Consider the following 16,425-nt stretch of genomic DNA (forward strand, 5'->3'; position numbering starts at 1 on the left):
TTTAATGAAAAAAAAAAAAAGAATAAGAATAACATTTCTCTATATAATTGACATTTTTATAAAAAAAAAAAATTGTAAAATATTATAACAATTTAAAATATTTTTAGTTAAAAATAAGAATAACATTTTTATTTTATGCATATTTTTGTATTTTATTATGTTTCTGAAAAGAAAAATCTCTTGTTCACGGAGGCTATATTTATTTAATCAATTAATCAATAAATCAATAAATAAATATTGTGAAATATTGCAATTGAAAAGATTTTTCTTTAAAAATAAGAATAACATTTTCTCTATATAATTAACATTTTTAATGAATGTTTTTGTATTACATTGTTTTTTAAAAATAAAAATCCATTTTGTTCACTGAGGCTGCATTTATTTATTCAAAAATACAGTTAAAACACTAATATTGTAAAATATTATAACAATTCAAAATATTTTTTCTTTAAAAATAAGAATATTTTTCTATATTATTGACATTTTTATAAAAAATAAATAAAATATTGTAAAATATAACAATTTAAAATATTTTTCTTTCAAAATAAGAAGAACATTTTGTCTATATTATTAACATTTTTATTTTATTGATGGTTTTGTATCATTGTTCTTGAAAATAAAAATCTCTTTTGTACTCTGAGGCTGCATTTATTTATTCAAAAATACAGTTAAACCACTAATATTGTAAAATATTACAACAATTTAAAATATTTTTTCTTTAAAAATAAGAATAACATTTTTCTATATTATTGACATTTTTATAAAAAATAAATAAAATATTGTAAAATATAATTTAAAATATCAAATTTAAAATATTTTTCTTTGAAAATAAGAATAACATTTTCTCTATATAATTAACATTTTTATTTTATGAATGTTTTTGTATCATTGTTTTTGAAAATAAAAATCTCTTTTGTTCACTGAGGCTATACTATAGCTTTTTTTGCTATATAATTAACATTTTAATTTTATGAATATTTTTGTATTTTATTATGCTTTTGGAAAGAGAAATCTCTTGTTTACCGAGGCTGCATTTAAATATATATATTGTGAAATATTATTAAAATTTCAAATATTTTTTCTTTAAAAATAAGAATAACATTTTCTCTATATATTTAACATTTTTATTTTATGATTTTTTTTTCTTTTTTGAATAGAAAAGATTCATTCATTTGAAATAGAATTTTTTTATATGTATATAAATGTCTTTACTGTCACTTTTGATTCATTTAATGCCTCCCTGATGAATAAAACTCAGTTTGTAGCATTAACAAAAGTCTTCATTCGTTCGGCGAATTGATAATCTACTTAATATTAACAAGATCGTGTCAACCTGTCAACTTCGTTTAGAATTTAATTAATATTCATGAGCCAGATTCTCCGCCTCGATCTGATTGGAGCGTTATTCTGCGCCTGCTCGACGAGGTGAGATGTCATGAGCGTCAGTGGCGACGTGGAGACGCAGAGCTAATAGAGTCAACACAGCCACAACTTAGACTGCAAAACAATCTTTACTGAATATTTACCATTACTATTTACAACTCATTTACTTTTATTCGTCTGAGAACACATAGGCGCCTGTCTAGCGGCTTTTCTGAGGTGCTGTCAGATCTGACGTTTATCAGGTAAGTTATGCTCTCCGTAAGCCTGTTAGCCTGTTAGCATGGAAGCTAACGTGTTTACAGTGGGTTTCTCCATTCACTCGAGTCTGCAGGCTAATTTTTGCTAGGTGTATAGCTACCTGGATACTTATTAACTTCTACGTAGGCAGTTGTATACCGAGAAATAGTCGTATAAAATGAATATTTAACTACGTTCTATATATTTTGTTTGCGGTGGGTATAAAAGCTGTGAGGAGAGTTGTTTAACAGCTTTTTTGAAAGGCAGTTAGCTGAGGAAAGCCCAATCTGTCAAAGTAAATGAACAAGCTAAATAAATTCCACTGTGCATATTATAAATCAGCCTTTACTAATTGTGAAATCATAATTAGTGTCCGTATATTAGGCATATTTTATCTATACAGTGTATTATAATAAATAAACTTTGCAAGATAATTTTTAACTCACATAGTCCTGCAGGTGTTGGACTAGTTTTCTCGTTTTGTGTAGGCCATTCATTAGGTCTTTTGTCACCTGTAATGTTGATAGCAGTGCTGGATTGCATTGAATTAATTATTGATTGCATTCTTTGTGTTTACATTAACCTTTAATGAATAGCAAGATTTTTTGCACCTTTGCATCATGATTTACATTTGACTGAACTTGCATTTAAATATGTGTATATTTTATAGGGGTCATATTTTATACTAAAACAGAAAAAAATCTTACTGTAATGTGTATAAGTTATATATTATTTCAAAATAGGTAAGTATTATACATCATTGTGCTGTAGTATTTATTATACTGCTTTTATATGAATTTTAATAACAAACAATTTTAAATTACAGTAACTGGAATCAGTTTTCAGAATAGAAGTAGGGCTGTCAACGATTAATCTAATATATGTGTGTGTGCTGTGTGTAATTATTATGTATATATAAATACAAACACATTCATGTATATATTTAAGAAATATTTACAAGCATATGTATTTATTATCATTTTTATATCATTTATATTATATATAAATAAAATCATTTTGTATATTAATAACATATTTCTCATATATATACACATTAATTTGTGTGTATTTATATATACATAATAATTGCACACAGTACACTCACATATATTAGGCAAACTTAAACTTTTATTTTGTATGCGATTAATCGTTGACAGCCCTACTTCTATTCTGAAAACTGATTCCAGTTACTGTAAAATTCACATAAAAACAGCATTATAAATACTACAGCACAATGATATATAATACTTACCTATTTTAAAATAATATATAACTTATACACATTACAGTAAGATTTTTTTCTGTTTTAGTATAACATATGACCCGTATTAAATATACACATATTTAAATGCATGTTCAGTCAAATGTAAATCATGATGCAAAGGTGCAAAAATCGCGATTAATCGTTGACAGCCCTAAATAGAAGCAACTCAGATCTGGATGCATTGGAGTGAAAATTGTCACATACGTTTTCTTTCTGCAAAACTAAATTTTTCATTTTATTTTTTAGATTAGGTGGTTACATATGACATTGAATTCTTGTTGTGAGATTTGCCTCTTAGATTTTTAAATGTGAATTTTGCACGGAAAACAATATTATTATGGAATGTTTGTAAGTTAGTGGCATTTTCAGATGTGTGAGACACAAATCTTCTTTCACCTGAAGGTGTAAATGAGCTTCCTTGTAAGTCAAGAGAGTCTGTATCGTCTTCTGAGATCACAACTGACTTAATATGAACCAGGATGTTTAATCAAACCTGCTTTATGGCAGTTTCTGAGACACAGTTTCACACTCAACATCAGGAAATGTTGGTGGCACGTCAACAATGTGTGTAAAGGGTGTGTGCTTAACAAATAGGCGTGTTTGTGTGGCGTTCTGTGTCCACCCATCAAACCCGTTTCATGTGTGTTGACTTGCTAAAGTGTATAGCTTTATTTCTAGTGTAATATGACAGGTGTAAGTTTAAAATTAAATGTTAATTTAAAACCTAACTTCATTAGGTCACTGAAAAACAGGTCTTACGAGTCTAATCTAATGAAAACGTATTTCACCCTTCAGGTTTTCTTCGGCTGGAGATGAGGCTCTGAGGAAGTCTCTGTTGGCTTCTGGGGGCGATGGGTGCAAACACCAGTCAGGTGAGCGACCTGTCAGAGAGCCAGAGCATCCGCACTCTGATTGGTCCAGATGCCATTTCAGAGAATGAGCCCTTTTGGAACCAGCTGATCTCATTCACCTTCACCAGCCCCACCTGCAGGTGAGACGCTCCTCCAACCCCATCACTGATGTCCCATACACTCACATTCATTCAGATGCAAACTAGTCATCTTGCAGTGAAACTTTGCTGTTTTGCCTCTGAAATAGATCATTTGTGTGAAGATCCAATGAGCTGTTTAAATGTGAGGGCAGAGGGAAATGTGAGGAGTCAATGGGTGTTTTCAGTGTCTCAGTTGATTTGCAGTAAATGCTGCTTCTCACGAGCAAACGACTGCTGAGTTTGGGTCTTGCATTTTAAAATGCAATGTGCCAAAAACTTTCCAAATCAAATTTGTAATTAATGAATAAAAAGGGCTGTGGTTTTCTGCAAAATAAAAGCTCTGCAGGGTACCGTTTGAAACCAAAGAAATTAGGCAGACATAAATATTAGTATTGCAATTTTGCTGCTGTTCTGTAAAATAAATGTACAGTACAATAGGATAATTGCTATAGTAATATATTTTTTTTATTGATTTGTTTAATTTGTAAAAATTTTATACAATAGTAAAACTGTATATTTCCTTATTGATTTAATTTTTACATTTTAAAAAAATAAAAAAATTTTATTAAAATAAATTTACAGTACAGTTGGATCATTGCTATAGTAATATTTTTCCTTATTGATTTAATTTTTACATTTTAATAAAATAAAAAAATATATTATTAAAATAAATTTACAGTACAATTATATCATTGCTATAGTAATATTTTTCCTTATTGATTCAATTTTTAAAATGTAATAAAATAAAAATATATGTTTTATTATTAAAATAAATTTACAGTATTATAGTATAATTGGTATAAAATATTTTCTTATTGATTTAATTTTTTAAATTTAATACAATTTAATAAATGCAATAAATTTAATTATTATTATTATTATTATTATTATTGTATAGTAAAATTGAATGGGTTCCGTAAAAACAATAATGTGGATTGAGTATACAGGCATTTTTATAACTGTTTAGACAAATTTGGAGAGTGTCTATGGTGAGGTTCCCTATATTTTTATGGTAAAATTGACTGTAAATTCACATTTTAAAACTGATATTCATATTTACAGCTTTTTACATTTTTTCTGATGTCCTGTCAAACAGTCATAATTTAGTTTTATCACCAGTTTCACCTGCACTTTTCCAATTCAAAACTTTATGCAAATGACCTCTGATGTGATTAGCTAATCTTTTTGCATATGAAATGAGTACCCTCATGATGTTGCTGATTACTGCATAGATATTATTATTAGATGTTATATGAGGTCGAACACCAGAGGGAGACAGAGTATCTCACATCACGAACACTATTTTAGCATCTGTTTCTTTTGAAATGTTGAGTTCATGTTCATTACGAATTGTGTTCTGGATTATTCAGTGTTAAAATATGATTGAAGGCACTTTGGTGTTTCATGTCGTTTCACACAAATCCCATGTTTTTCTTGTGAACGGATGTTTAATGTTGTTGTCAATAGTTTCATAAATTTAACAGTATAAATACTAGGTCTGTGTTTTAACACGGTGATTATAATTTTATAAATACATTTCGCTGCTGCCACTGTTTTATAAAAGCAGTAAGTGAGGCTGTATTTCACATTGATTTGACTGCAACTCTTTCTCCCAATTTCTCCCATCTGACGATTGTCTCTGTCTCTGTTTCTGCAGTGCTGATGCTAAACTCCTGGAGGAGGCTGTCGTCCCGCTGGCCAAGACTCTGAGTATGTGTGTTTGTATAATTTACTGCCATTTCATTACAGCCGTCTGTACAAAGAGACGAACGCTGATTTCAAACCCACTGTCTTGTGAAATAAAGGTCTGTAATTTCAGGCCCTGTGTGCGCATGAAGCCACATGATTCAAATGATTACCGATCCCAAGCCGACTCTGCTTTTATGATGTACTGTTTGTAATTTATTGAGTTTGACTTGTTCTATTGATCTGGTTAAGCAGCTCTTATCATGAACATCCTAAAGATGGGAAGTGATGTTTTGTGTTTTTCATCATCTGTTTGTGTCCTTTATAGTTCAGAACAACCCCAGGTCTGGGAACTTCGGGGCGTTGGTGAGAGTTTTTCTCAGCAGAACCAAAGAATTGAAAATTTCCACAGAATGCCAAGAGTAAGTGAGATGCATCTTTAATGATGTGTGCATGTAAGAGTTGTATGTATTTTAAAATCTTCACAAATGCTGCATAATATGAAGACAGTATCTAAAATCTCTTGCGTGAAAACTGAAGTACTCAACACTGATTCTCGTTCATAATAATAATAATTACATACAAGTTTCTGATGAACCCTTTTCTCCATGAATGATGCGTTTCCACAGTTATTAGTATAATTTATAACTCTGTATTTTGTGTTTTATTATCTTAGCATTAGATTACAAGAAAACTAGTTAACACTGCTGACATCTTTCTCTCTTCTGACCACCTTAAGCAGTCTATTAAAGTTGTATTTTATTTTTTTAACCTCACCTCTTTTGGAAAGTCATTTTGGAAATGCTATCTTGGTTTTTTTCATTTGCTGTTGGGGCAAAAGGGAATGTAAAAATGAGATTTGTTGTAGTTTCCATTCACCAGTGTAGAAGTTCAGAAGGTGACTTCTGCTTCTGAGAACCACAGAAATATAAAACAGTTTCATAATATTATATTTAAAAGTTTGGCTTATTCCATTTCTATTTATTTGCACATTCCAAGTTTATGCATCAGTCAGGATTTTATTTTATTTTTTATTTTTTATTTTGGCTTATTCCATTTTTATTCATTTGCGCATTCCATGGTTATGCATCAACCAGAAATTATTTTATTTTATTTTGTTTTTTGTTTTGTTTTGTTTTTAATTTTGGCTTATCAACCAGGAGTTATTTTATTTTATTTTTTATTTTATTTTTAAAGGTTTGGCTTATTCCATTTCTATTTATTTGCACATTCCAAGTTTATGCATCAGTCAGGAGTTTTTTTTATATTATTTTATTATTTTATTTTTTAACATTTTGGCTTATTCCATTTTTATTTATTTGTACGTTCCATGTTTATGAATCAACCAGGAGTTATTTTTTTATTTTTTTTTATTTATTTGAACTTTTCTGTATGTATTCTGAATTTTATCCTAAATTTAGGAGTTAATTATTGATTTCTGCATGAAAATATTTTTGCATACTTATTTTGTATTGTGTAATCAGTACTAATTATTGTTATTTTAGTATCACTAAGAAACTATTAATATTTGTATTTTTGGTATTTGCTGTTTTCATTTTAACTGTAGTTCATTTTTTAAATTATTTTATTTTCTTATTAATTTATATAGTTTTTATTAATTTTTAATATTTTGTTATTTTAACACATCAAGATAGGAAAATTGTGAAAATAAATAATTTTATTTTATTTTAGTTAACAATTATTTTATTTGTATACAACGTGTTGCATCTTTACTTAAAAAGTGAGTCTGTCCATTTATGTAAACATAATGGGTTTTGTGTGTGAAAGTGGCTATTGAGATTTGTTTGTGGTTCTCAGATGCTCAGAAGTTCTGAATGATTGAGAAATATATTCTTTTTAAGCATCTTTTCCCACATAGGCTTTCTTTGACATTCACTAGTCTCTCAGGACTATGCATTAGGATGTTTTCTGATATAATTTTCCCATGGGAATAGCAGCGGTGCAGCCCACGGCGTCACACATACACACCGCCAGAGCTGATTTTCGTTCTCAAAGTGTTGCTGCAGCATAAATCCAGAGCAGGGAGTGACCCACCGCTCCTACAGCGCACGCATGTGAACCGACAGACTCTGAGAATATTTATGATCTGCTCCGATCTCAACTATGCAGAAGTCAAACCCTCAGAGTCGCACTTCTGATGCACTCAAAAAAAAATAAAAAATATTAAGGCCTAAAATTAAGATTTATGAATTTGAACTGCATATACAATTTCCGTCCGTTTGAATTGCGCAGCTTAAACAAACAAACTACTAAACTTGTAATGCATAGCTATTAATATTTTACATAAACCCTACATTTCTTGTTTGTGAATGCTCATAGCTGCAGATATAAGATGTTCCCTCCTGTTAATCAGTTTGTGAACTTGCAATGATATAGTAACTTTTACAGCAGCCTGACAGCCTGTTTGTGTGTTGGTTTAGTAAAGGATGATCCAAAACCACTGACAGGGTGAAGCAGTGTGTGTGTGTTTTGAACATAAACCGCAGGGTGAAGTCCTGGTGTGTGAGATGTTGAGCCACAGTTCACAGGCTGCTGTAGGTCAATAATTATCTCTAACTCTCTGTCTTTCTCTTTCTATAGTCAGTTGTTCATCTGGCAGGCCCATAATGCTTTGTTCCTGGTGCGCTGTTTGCTGAAGGTCTTCATCAGGGAGATGAATGAAGAAGAGCTGCACTTACAGTTCTCCTACCAGGAGAGGGCGCCGGGAACCTACGGTATTACACGCCCCTCTTAGTCAAGTCAAGTCTAGCTTTACTGTGTGTGGACATATAGTGGAACTAAATGTTGTGTCTCACAGGACCACGGGGCTAGTTAAACACAAATATAAACATACAACAATATACTGTAAATACTGACTATAGAGATTTTGGGAGAAGCAGCACATGCTAATGAGTGCAAAATGATTGGTAGTGCAATGCACAAGTAAATATATATATTATCCTATTGAGTCTTTGTAGCAGGGAGTGTTTATAGAAAGTGTCTAGTGTACATATAGCATTAATTAAAATGTCCTCAAGTCATTTTTGTGACATACATAGGGCTGCACAATTAATTGAATTTCTAATCATGATTATTTGCATTTGCAAAAGTTTTATCAAATTTCACTTCTTTCCTGGAACAATGTGCATAAATATAGCTGTATATATTGACTTGTTTTTAAGATAATCTAGTTATAATTACTCCAGACTAGTTCTAACTCTAACTTGGTCATTTCAACATGTGAAATAACACATTATGCAGATGTTTTCCTTATTAAGACAACCATATCGGTCCTCATAATATTTTTCCATTTCATATTTTTTTTTGTGGGAATCTGTTGTAAAGTGTTATTTTAGTATATTTTTTTAATATTGTAGTTTTTATTATTTTTTGAATTAGCTTTTATTGTATGTTCACTTTTCAATTTGTAATATTTAATTTGTAATTTTAATTTGTTTAATTTGTAATATTTCTAACAATTTTTTTATATAGTACTTTTATATTTAGGTTTAATTTATATTTATTTGTTTTATTTTTAGTTCAGTTTTTGTTTTTTGTTTTTTAAAACTTATTTCAGTTTCCAGTGCAACATTTCTAATTTAATTATTTTTTAATAGAATATTTCTGTTTTATTTTAGCTTTATTTTAAAATGTTTTAATCAATGTTTTTTAAAATAAGACATGGTTCATGCTAGTTTAAGGCGGTCCTGGATTATTTCCTGATCTTGTTCCTTCTCCTTCTCCCTCAAATTTCCCACAAGTAATCCACACCACTCCAGTCCATCAATTAACATCCTGAGAAGCCAAAAGCTACATAGTTGTAAAAAAACAAATCCATTATTAAGACATTTAATATTCAAAGCATTGTTTCCAGCTAAAATATGTGTTTGTCTAATGATAAAGTCTCGACTGAATCAGGAGAGAAGATCAAGACTGATCAAACACACGGTTTACAAGTGAGAACAGTCCAAAACAGCTCTAAACAAATATGTGGGTGGATTTTGATGAGAGAGACAACAGGAGATGGAATTTTTCACTGGAGGAAGCGTTATTATGGTTTATGGACTTTGGTTTATGTATTTTGTCCAGAAGCGAGGGTTAGAAGTTACACATTTCTCATGTTTAATTTAACAAATGAAGATAAATTTAGTGTTTTGAGAGTTTTTCAGAGTAAGACATGTGGTTTATGCTAGTTTGAGTTTCATACTAGTTTCTTCTCCCTCAAATTTCCAGTGCTCTCTCCAGTGTACTTTTCCATGATAATGCCAAATAGCAAAAAATAAGAGCTTTTTGGTCCTTCTCAGGTGTTTGATTTCAATCAATGCTGTCACATCTGAGCATAAATGTCATCTCTGACCAATAAGAACGAGCATCATCATACCTAAAGAAACTTCTCGGTCTCTATTTACTTTATTAATATCACAGCACTATCTGTGTCCTGACCGTGATGTGTGTGTGTTTACAGACTCCGTCTGTGAGGATCTTCTGGAGGAGCTGGTCTGTAATTTGGTGCATCTTATCGTCGAAGTGCCGCTTCTGTGAGTACCAGAGAAGAACTCTGTGTTTGTGTGGTTGTTTTGTTCTGCATTTCTCTGTCTTGCAAATACTAAGTGATAAAGTGTCTCAGTGTGAGAGGGAGGTGTGTGTGTGTGTTATTGTCGTGATATGTGACGGGTCTGTCACGTACAGTCTGTGAAGGTCGACTCTGACTCAAACAGTGAGGTGTCACTGTCATTATTTACACACACGAATATATTTTCAAACATTCGTCCGTGAAGTTCCAAGAAGTTAAATGTAGGGCTTTGGATACTGCTTTCAACTTGACACAGCTCCTTAAAGGAAAAGCTCTGCTTTCCCCATGTTGAGAGAAATCGGGAGTGAGGTGTTAGTTCTAGAACAAATATAAACATGCAGTAATTCATCTTACTCACAAAAAACAGATTCAGTATTCCTCAAAATGAATAAAAACTGTAAAATTCAACTCAGAACATGACGCAAACCTGCAATAATTAAATACGTTAAATAATACAAATATGTATGTTTTTGCTGCCGACCTTCGGTGATCCAATCCAACCATACTAATAAGCAAAAATTACTCAAGATAATCTAACATTTGTTTTCCTTTTTTTATTGCTGAAGTGTTGATATTTTTTCTTCTGCGTCTACTGTACAGACATGAATTTACTTTACTCAAAGCCTGAGGCTTTTGGTGTGAAAAGGCTTTTACATTTGCCAAAAATGTAACTTTTTATATTGAAAACAAACAAGCTAGCCCTACCCTGATTTACAAAGTAACGCAAACGTAAAGTAACGCATTACTTTCAATAAAAAGTAACTACGTAACGTGTATTGTAATTATATGGTTATTATATTGTAATGCATTACTTTCAAAAGTAACTTTCCCCAACACTGTAGATGAGTTTGTTTTTTCATCAGATTTGGAGAAATGTAGCATCACTTGCTCATCAACGGATCCTCTGCAGTGAATGGGTGCCGTCAGAATGAGAGTCCAGACAGCTGATTAAAACATCACAATAATCCACAAGTAATCACACCACTCCAGTCCATCAATTAACATCTTGAGAAGCCAAAAGCTACATGTTTGTTAAAAACAAATCTGTCATTAAGATGCTTGTCAGGGCTCTATGCTTACTTTTCTCTTTTAGGAGAGCTTGCGCTCCTAACTTTAAAAATTTAGGAGCACCGTCAAAATTTCAGGAGCACCTTCTAATCAATAATCAAAATATTAGCCTTCCCATTACGAAGTGAAATTTGACTCCGTAAAGTGATTTACAGGGGAGTTTTGTTTTTACCTTTGTAATGCCATTTTTCTAACTTGATTAAAAGGTTGTCATCTTTTATGTAAAATTTTTTAAAAATTGTATTTTTAAGCTTTTTAAAATGTCTAATTAAAACAGCAGAATAAGAATAAGTTTCCAACCAAATGAAATCAGTGTTAACAAAATTAATTTGTGCTACAGAGGTGGCATTAAAAAGGACACAAAAATGGTTGGTAAGTGTATTTTCATGTTTAATGAGGCTCAGAGGTGGCATGAGTGCAAACAAATTCATAAACACATTAATGTTTTAAATGTAAAATTTTGAATACAGAAATATTCAAAGATTTAAATAACTGAAAACATACTAAAAATCAAACTAAAACTGCCAGTAGGTGGCAGCAAGTCACTGATTTAATTACTGAATCATTCATTTGATTCGTTTGAATGGTTGATTCATTCAGGAATAAAGCAAGTGACTGTGAATAGGAAATTGAATCATTGATTTGTTTAAAAATGCAGGTTCATTTATAAACTAAACGACGCTGTGTTTGAATGGACACAGCGGCTCAGTTGTGACTTGTTTCAGACTATTTTTGATGAGGAAATAGAGCAAAATCAGGCAAAAGTGTTATAGTCAGATAATGTAAGTCATTTAATATTAACTTGTTTATTTAACTGTTGTGTTAAATCAATATCTCATTTACAAACTCTCTTAAAAATCATTATTTTAAATCATTTTATTTACACTCTCTCTACACTTTGTTTATGAAAGGATTTGTGAGATATGTTTGTGATACATTACCCGACGTTGCAAAAACACATAGAAACCTTTGAAGCTCCCCTCAGTGCAAACACAAACTCTCACATGGTGCTCCTAAATTTGTAAAACTGTTTGTAGCGTTATTATGGATTGTGTATTTTAGCCAGAAGCGACTTAAGAAGTCAGAAATGTCTTAATGATGGATTTTTTTGTTACAAACATGCAGCTTTTGGCTTCTCAAGATGTTAACTGATGTACTGGAGTGGTGCAGTGATGTTTTTATGAGCTGTTTGGACTCTTATTTTGACGGCACCCATTCACTGTAGTGGATCCATTGGTGATCAAGTGATAAAATGATACATTTCTCCAAACCTAATGAGGAAACAAACACATCTACATCTTGGATGACCTGAGGGTCAGTACATTTTCAGCAACTTTTCGTTTTTGGATGAACTATTCTTTTAAAATGATATTTTGCTCATGGTGCAAAACATAAACATGCAATTTCTCCACGCTCCCTTTTCGTTTTTTGAAAGTTGCATCCGTTTCTCCACTCTCCCTGGGTGCCCATGTGTCTCTCAGACCTCTGCGTGACCCGCTGTCATTTACACACCTGAGTGGAGGACACCTTCATGCATGAAGCCATGATTTATTGAGTGACGCCCCTTCACACACAGATAAACACGGCGGCACAGGAGTTCTGCATTATTCAGCTCTCCTTCTGCGTAGTTCTAGTGTTTTTATGTATTTAAAGGACAGATTGATTTATCCCCTCTCATGAATGTCGATCTGTTTGTCGTGTTCTAGAGTGTCCTTGTGTTCCACCCAGTCTATAATGAAAACCATATTAAAGACAGATGAGTTGCGTTGCGCTGATGATGTGGTGTGTGAGTGTGTGTGTATCTCAGCGTTTAGCCCTTAAATTTTCCCTGTTTACCTTATTAATACACACTTGTGATCTTATTAAACATGATTCATAAATGCACATTATTCTAAAGAAAATGACCTTAAAAATAACCAAATTAAGTGATTAAAAAGGGATTATCACCTGTGTCAGACATCATTTGCAGACAGTCTTGACAAACGAAGCGACATAATTAAAAATGATAATGTGTTTGGTTTGTTTGGGTCATATTTAGCACATTTTAATTTCTTGTCATTTCATATTCATAATTTATTTGTATTTATATTATTTTATTTGTATACTATATTATTTATACAGGTAATATAATTTATAGTTACATTTGTTAAAAAAAAAAAAAAGTAATGATCAGAAAGTTATTTTTTATGCATTGTATAATGGATTATTTTATTTTTTTATTTAATTTACTTATATTTATATTGTTTTATATTATATTTATACAATTGTATTATTTATAATTACATTTATGTAAAAGTTATTTATTTTGATGATCATAATTTGTTTTTATCCATTGTATAATGCATTATTTTATTTTATTATTTATTTTATTTTTTATTTTATGTGCATAATTTATTTATACATATTATTTTTATATTATATTATTTATACAGTTATATTATCTATAATTACATTTATGTAAAATGTATTTATTTTGATCATAAAATGATTTGTTTTTATGCATTGTTTAATGCATTATTATATCAGAATTGATTTATATATATATATATTACATTTATATAAATTTTTTTATTATCATTATTTTTGTTTTTGTTTATTTTATTTTATAATTTATATTTATATTATTTTTATGATATTATTTAAATTGTCATACTATTTATAATTACACTTATGTAAAAGTGGTGTATTTTGATGATCATAAAATAGTTTGTTTTTATGCTTTGTATAATGCATTATTTAATTTAATTTTATTTATTTAGTTTATATATATATATATATATATATATAATTTTTATATTATATTTATACAGTTATATTATTTATGTAAAATGTTTTTATCTTGATGCTCATAAAATGATTTGTTTTTATGCTTTGCATAATGATTTTATTTTATTTTATTTTATTTTATTTTATTTTATTTTATTTTATTTTATTTTAATTTATGGGGCGAAATGTGACCTGGATACGTTTTCATGAGATTCACACAAATATAATTATTTATTAAACATTTGCGTCTGTTACAATATTGTTGTTTCCAAAGCAACATGTTACCTGCAAAAATAATAGATTACATGATAAAAAGAGATTATCATCTGTGTTAGTCAACATTTGCATGCAGACGATCTTGACCAACAAGGAGACTGATTTTGCAAATCAGAAAGTCTTGAGAACTAACGGAGAAACTGACGACCGTCACGTAAACATGATTGCAAGTTTTAAGCGGGTCTGAAATAAAGCGAGTTATTTATGCTGGCTCACATGTGAAAGTGGATTGCGTCGTAGTTGCATTGTAACAGAGTTCGGTCTGCTGTTGTTGTCCCGTGTCTGTTTTTGTTGCCGTTTGTCTCGTTTCCTTGCTACGTGCTGACTGAGAGAAGTCAGGCGCGGGTCACATTCAGAGCCCCGGCTTGCTGGTTCCTACGTGTTTTTGAGCGATTCTGTAGCCGGAGACAGGATTCTTATCATGCTGTTGTGAAGGATATTGTGAAATGTAGCTCAAATTACCTCACCGATCAAAACAAGAAATAAAATTGCTGCACGGTTACAGTACAGTAGAGCATTTATACTGTGCGTGTGCTGTTTCTAATCAACCAGAAACCATTTACATGTTGTTTCGAACCCATTTCTTCTGTAAAACCCCTAAGATAATGCCTAGCTGCATACAATGAAAGTATACATACAATGGAAGGATATAAATGCATCATAAAGGAAGTCCATACGAGCTCAAATGAAGGAACCGGTGAAAATTTAAAGCTCACAGTTTTGTATTTTTGTAATAATTAGTATTTTAAAGTTAAAAAAAGGCCAACTTTGATTCTGTGCTTACAGATTTCTGCAGAACTGGAAGACCCACCATTCACATCCCTCGTCCCTAGTGTGTTTATTACATTTTTTTATAGTAAAGTCATCTCAGTTTAGCACGTTTGACCTTGGTTAAGTCTATTACTCAGAATTCTGCAGATTTTCTCATAAAGAGTCCTTATTTCCAATATGAAAATGCCCATTTGGCCAACTCAAAATGATCTGAAAGTGTACTCTTTTAATTGTTTTGTAATTGTAAGTTATATTTTGCTTATCAAACAATTCAAAACATTAAACTAATACTGGAAAAATAGTACTAGTTATGATTTATTGTGTTGTTAGGCCCAGTTTGTGGATTTTGGAGGGTCTCAGTTGCAAAAGCAGGATCCTGTCGGAAACTCTGCATGTGTTTGTGTGAATGTGCAGTCGTGTGTGTGTCTAAAAGTGAAAGGGAATCATGCCAAGTGACATCACAGCACTGGGAAGTGGAAGTGAAGTGAGAAATCTGAAGGAAGGAAATGAGGGACAATAGAAAGAAAGAGAGATTGTTCTATTGATGTTGTATAAGTGTGTGTGTATGTGTGTTCAGAGAATGAGAGGGGGCAATGAGTTCGCTTTAGGAGTTCATTATACTGTGGATGAGATAAAAGATAATGTGATCTGTTCGTCTAATCATATTTCAAAATTTTTCATTTCACTTTGAAAATGATGCCAGAATGTGTAACATTTTAATGGTCATGAAATGTTATATTTTAATGCAGAATAAACTTTATTTATATATTTAGTTATTTATGTATGCTCCCCAGTTTTTAGTTTTATTTTGTTTTTGGCTTCGTTTTTTGGTTTTGGTTTTCTGATTGTGTGTTTTTTTTTTTTTTTTTTGTTTGTTTTTCTTTCTTTCTTTCTTTATTGTTTTGTTTTTATCTTTTTTGTCTTTGTTTTTTTTTGAAGAGGGTGGGGTTTATGTTTTGATGTATTTTATTATTATTTTTTGGCTTTTTGTTTTTAATTTTGTTTTGTTTTTCAGCTTGTTTTTTTGCTTTGTTTTTTAATTTTGTCTTTTATTTTAATCCTTTTTGTCTTTTTCATTTTTTTGCTTTTGGCTTTTTGTTTGTTTGCTTTATTTGTTTTGTTTTTATTATTTTTTTCTCTCTCCGTTTTGTGGTTTGGTTTTAGTTTTGTTTAATTTTTTTTGTTTTGTTTTAATCTTTTTTTTTTTTTTTTTTTTTTCTAATTTAATTTATTTTGGCTTTTTGGGTTTGTGTTTTGAATTATTTTATTTTTGGATTTATTAGTTTATTTTTTCTTATTTTTTTTATTTTTGGGCTTTTTTGGATTTTTGTTTTTACTTTTGTTTTAGCTTTGTTTTTTTTTTTTAGTTTGGTTTTGTGCTTTTGTTTTTGGCTTTTTAATTTTTTTGTT

General features: G+C 30.5%; 1 protein-coding gene across 1 annotated transcript in view; it reads left to right on the forward strand.

Annotated features, from left to right (window-relative positions):
- Window positions 1-1,422: 1,422 nt before the first annotated feature.
- Window positions 1,423-16,425, forward strand: part of dym (dymeclin) — a 92,350-nt gene continuing 77,347 nt past the window's right edge. Inside the window, exons 1-6 of the mRNA XM_051093342.1 lie at window positions 1,423-1,625; window positions 3,680-3,875; window positions 5,533-5,585; window positions 5,890-5,983; window positions 8,163-8,296; window positions 10,027-10,099. Coding sequence (XP_050949299.1) covers window positions 3,736-3,875; window positions 5,533-5,585; window positions 5,890-5,983; window positions 8,163-8,296; window positions 10,027-10,099 — 494 coding nt within the window. The 5' untranslated portion in view covers window positions 1,423-1,625; window positions 3,680-3,735. The remainder of the gene's footprint in view (window positions 1,626-3,679; window positions 3,876-5,532; window positions 5,586-5,889; window positions 5,984-8,162; window positions 8,297-10,026; window positions 10,100-16,425) is intronic.

Source organism: Labeo rohita, chromosome 21, assembly GCF_022985175.1.
Source record: "Labeo rohita strain BAU-BD-2019 chromosome 21, IGBB_LRoh.1.0, whole genome shotgun sequence".
NCBI classification, from domain to species: Eukaryota; Metazoa; Chordata; class Actinopteri; order Cypriniformes; family Cyprinidae; genus Labeo; species Labeo rohita.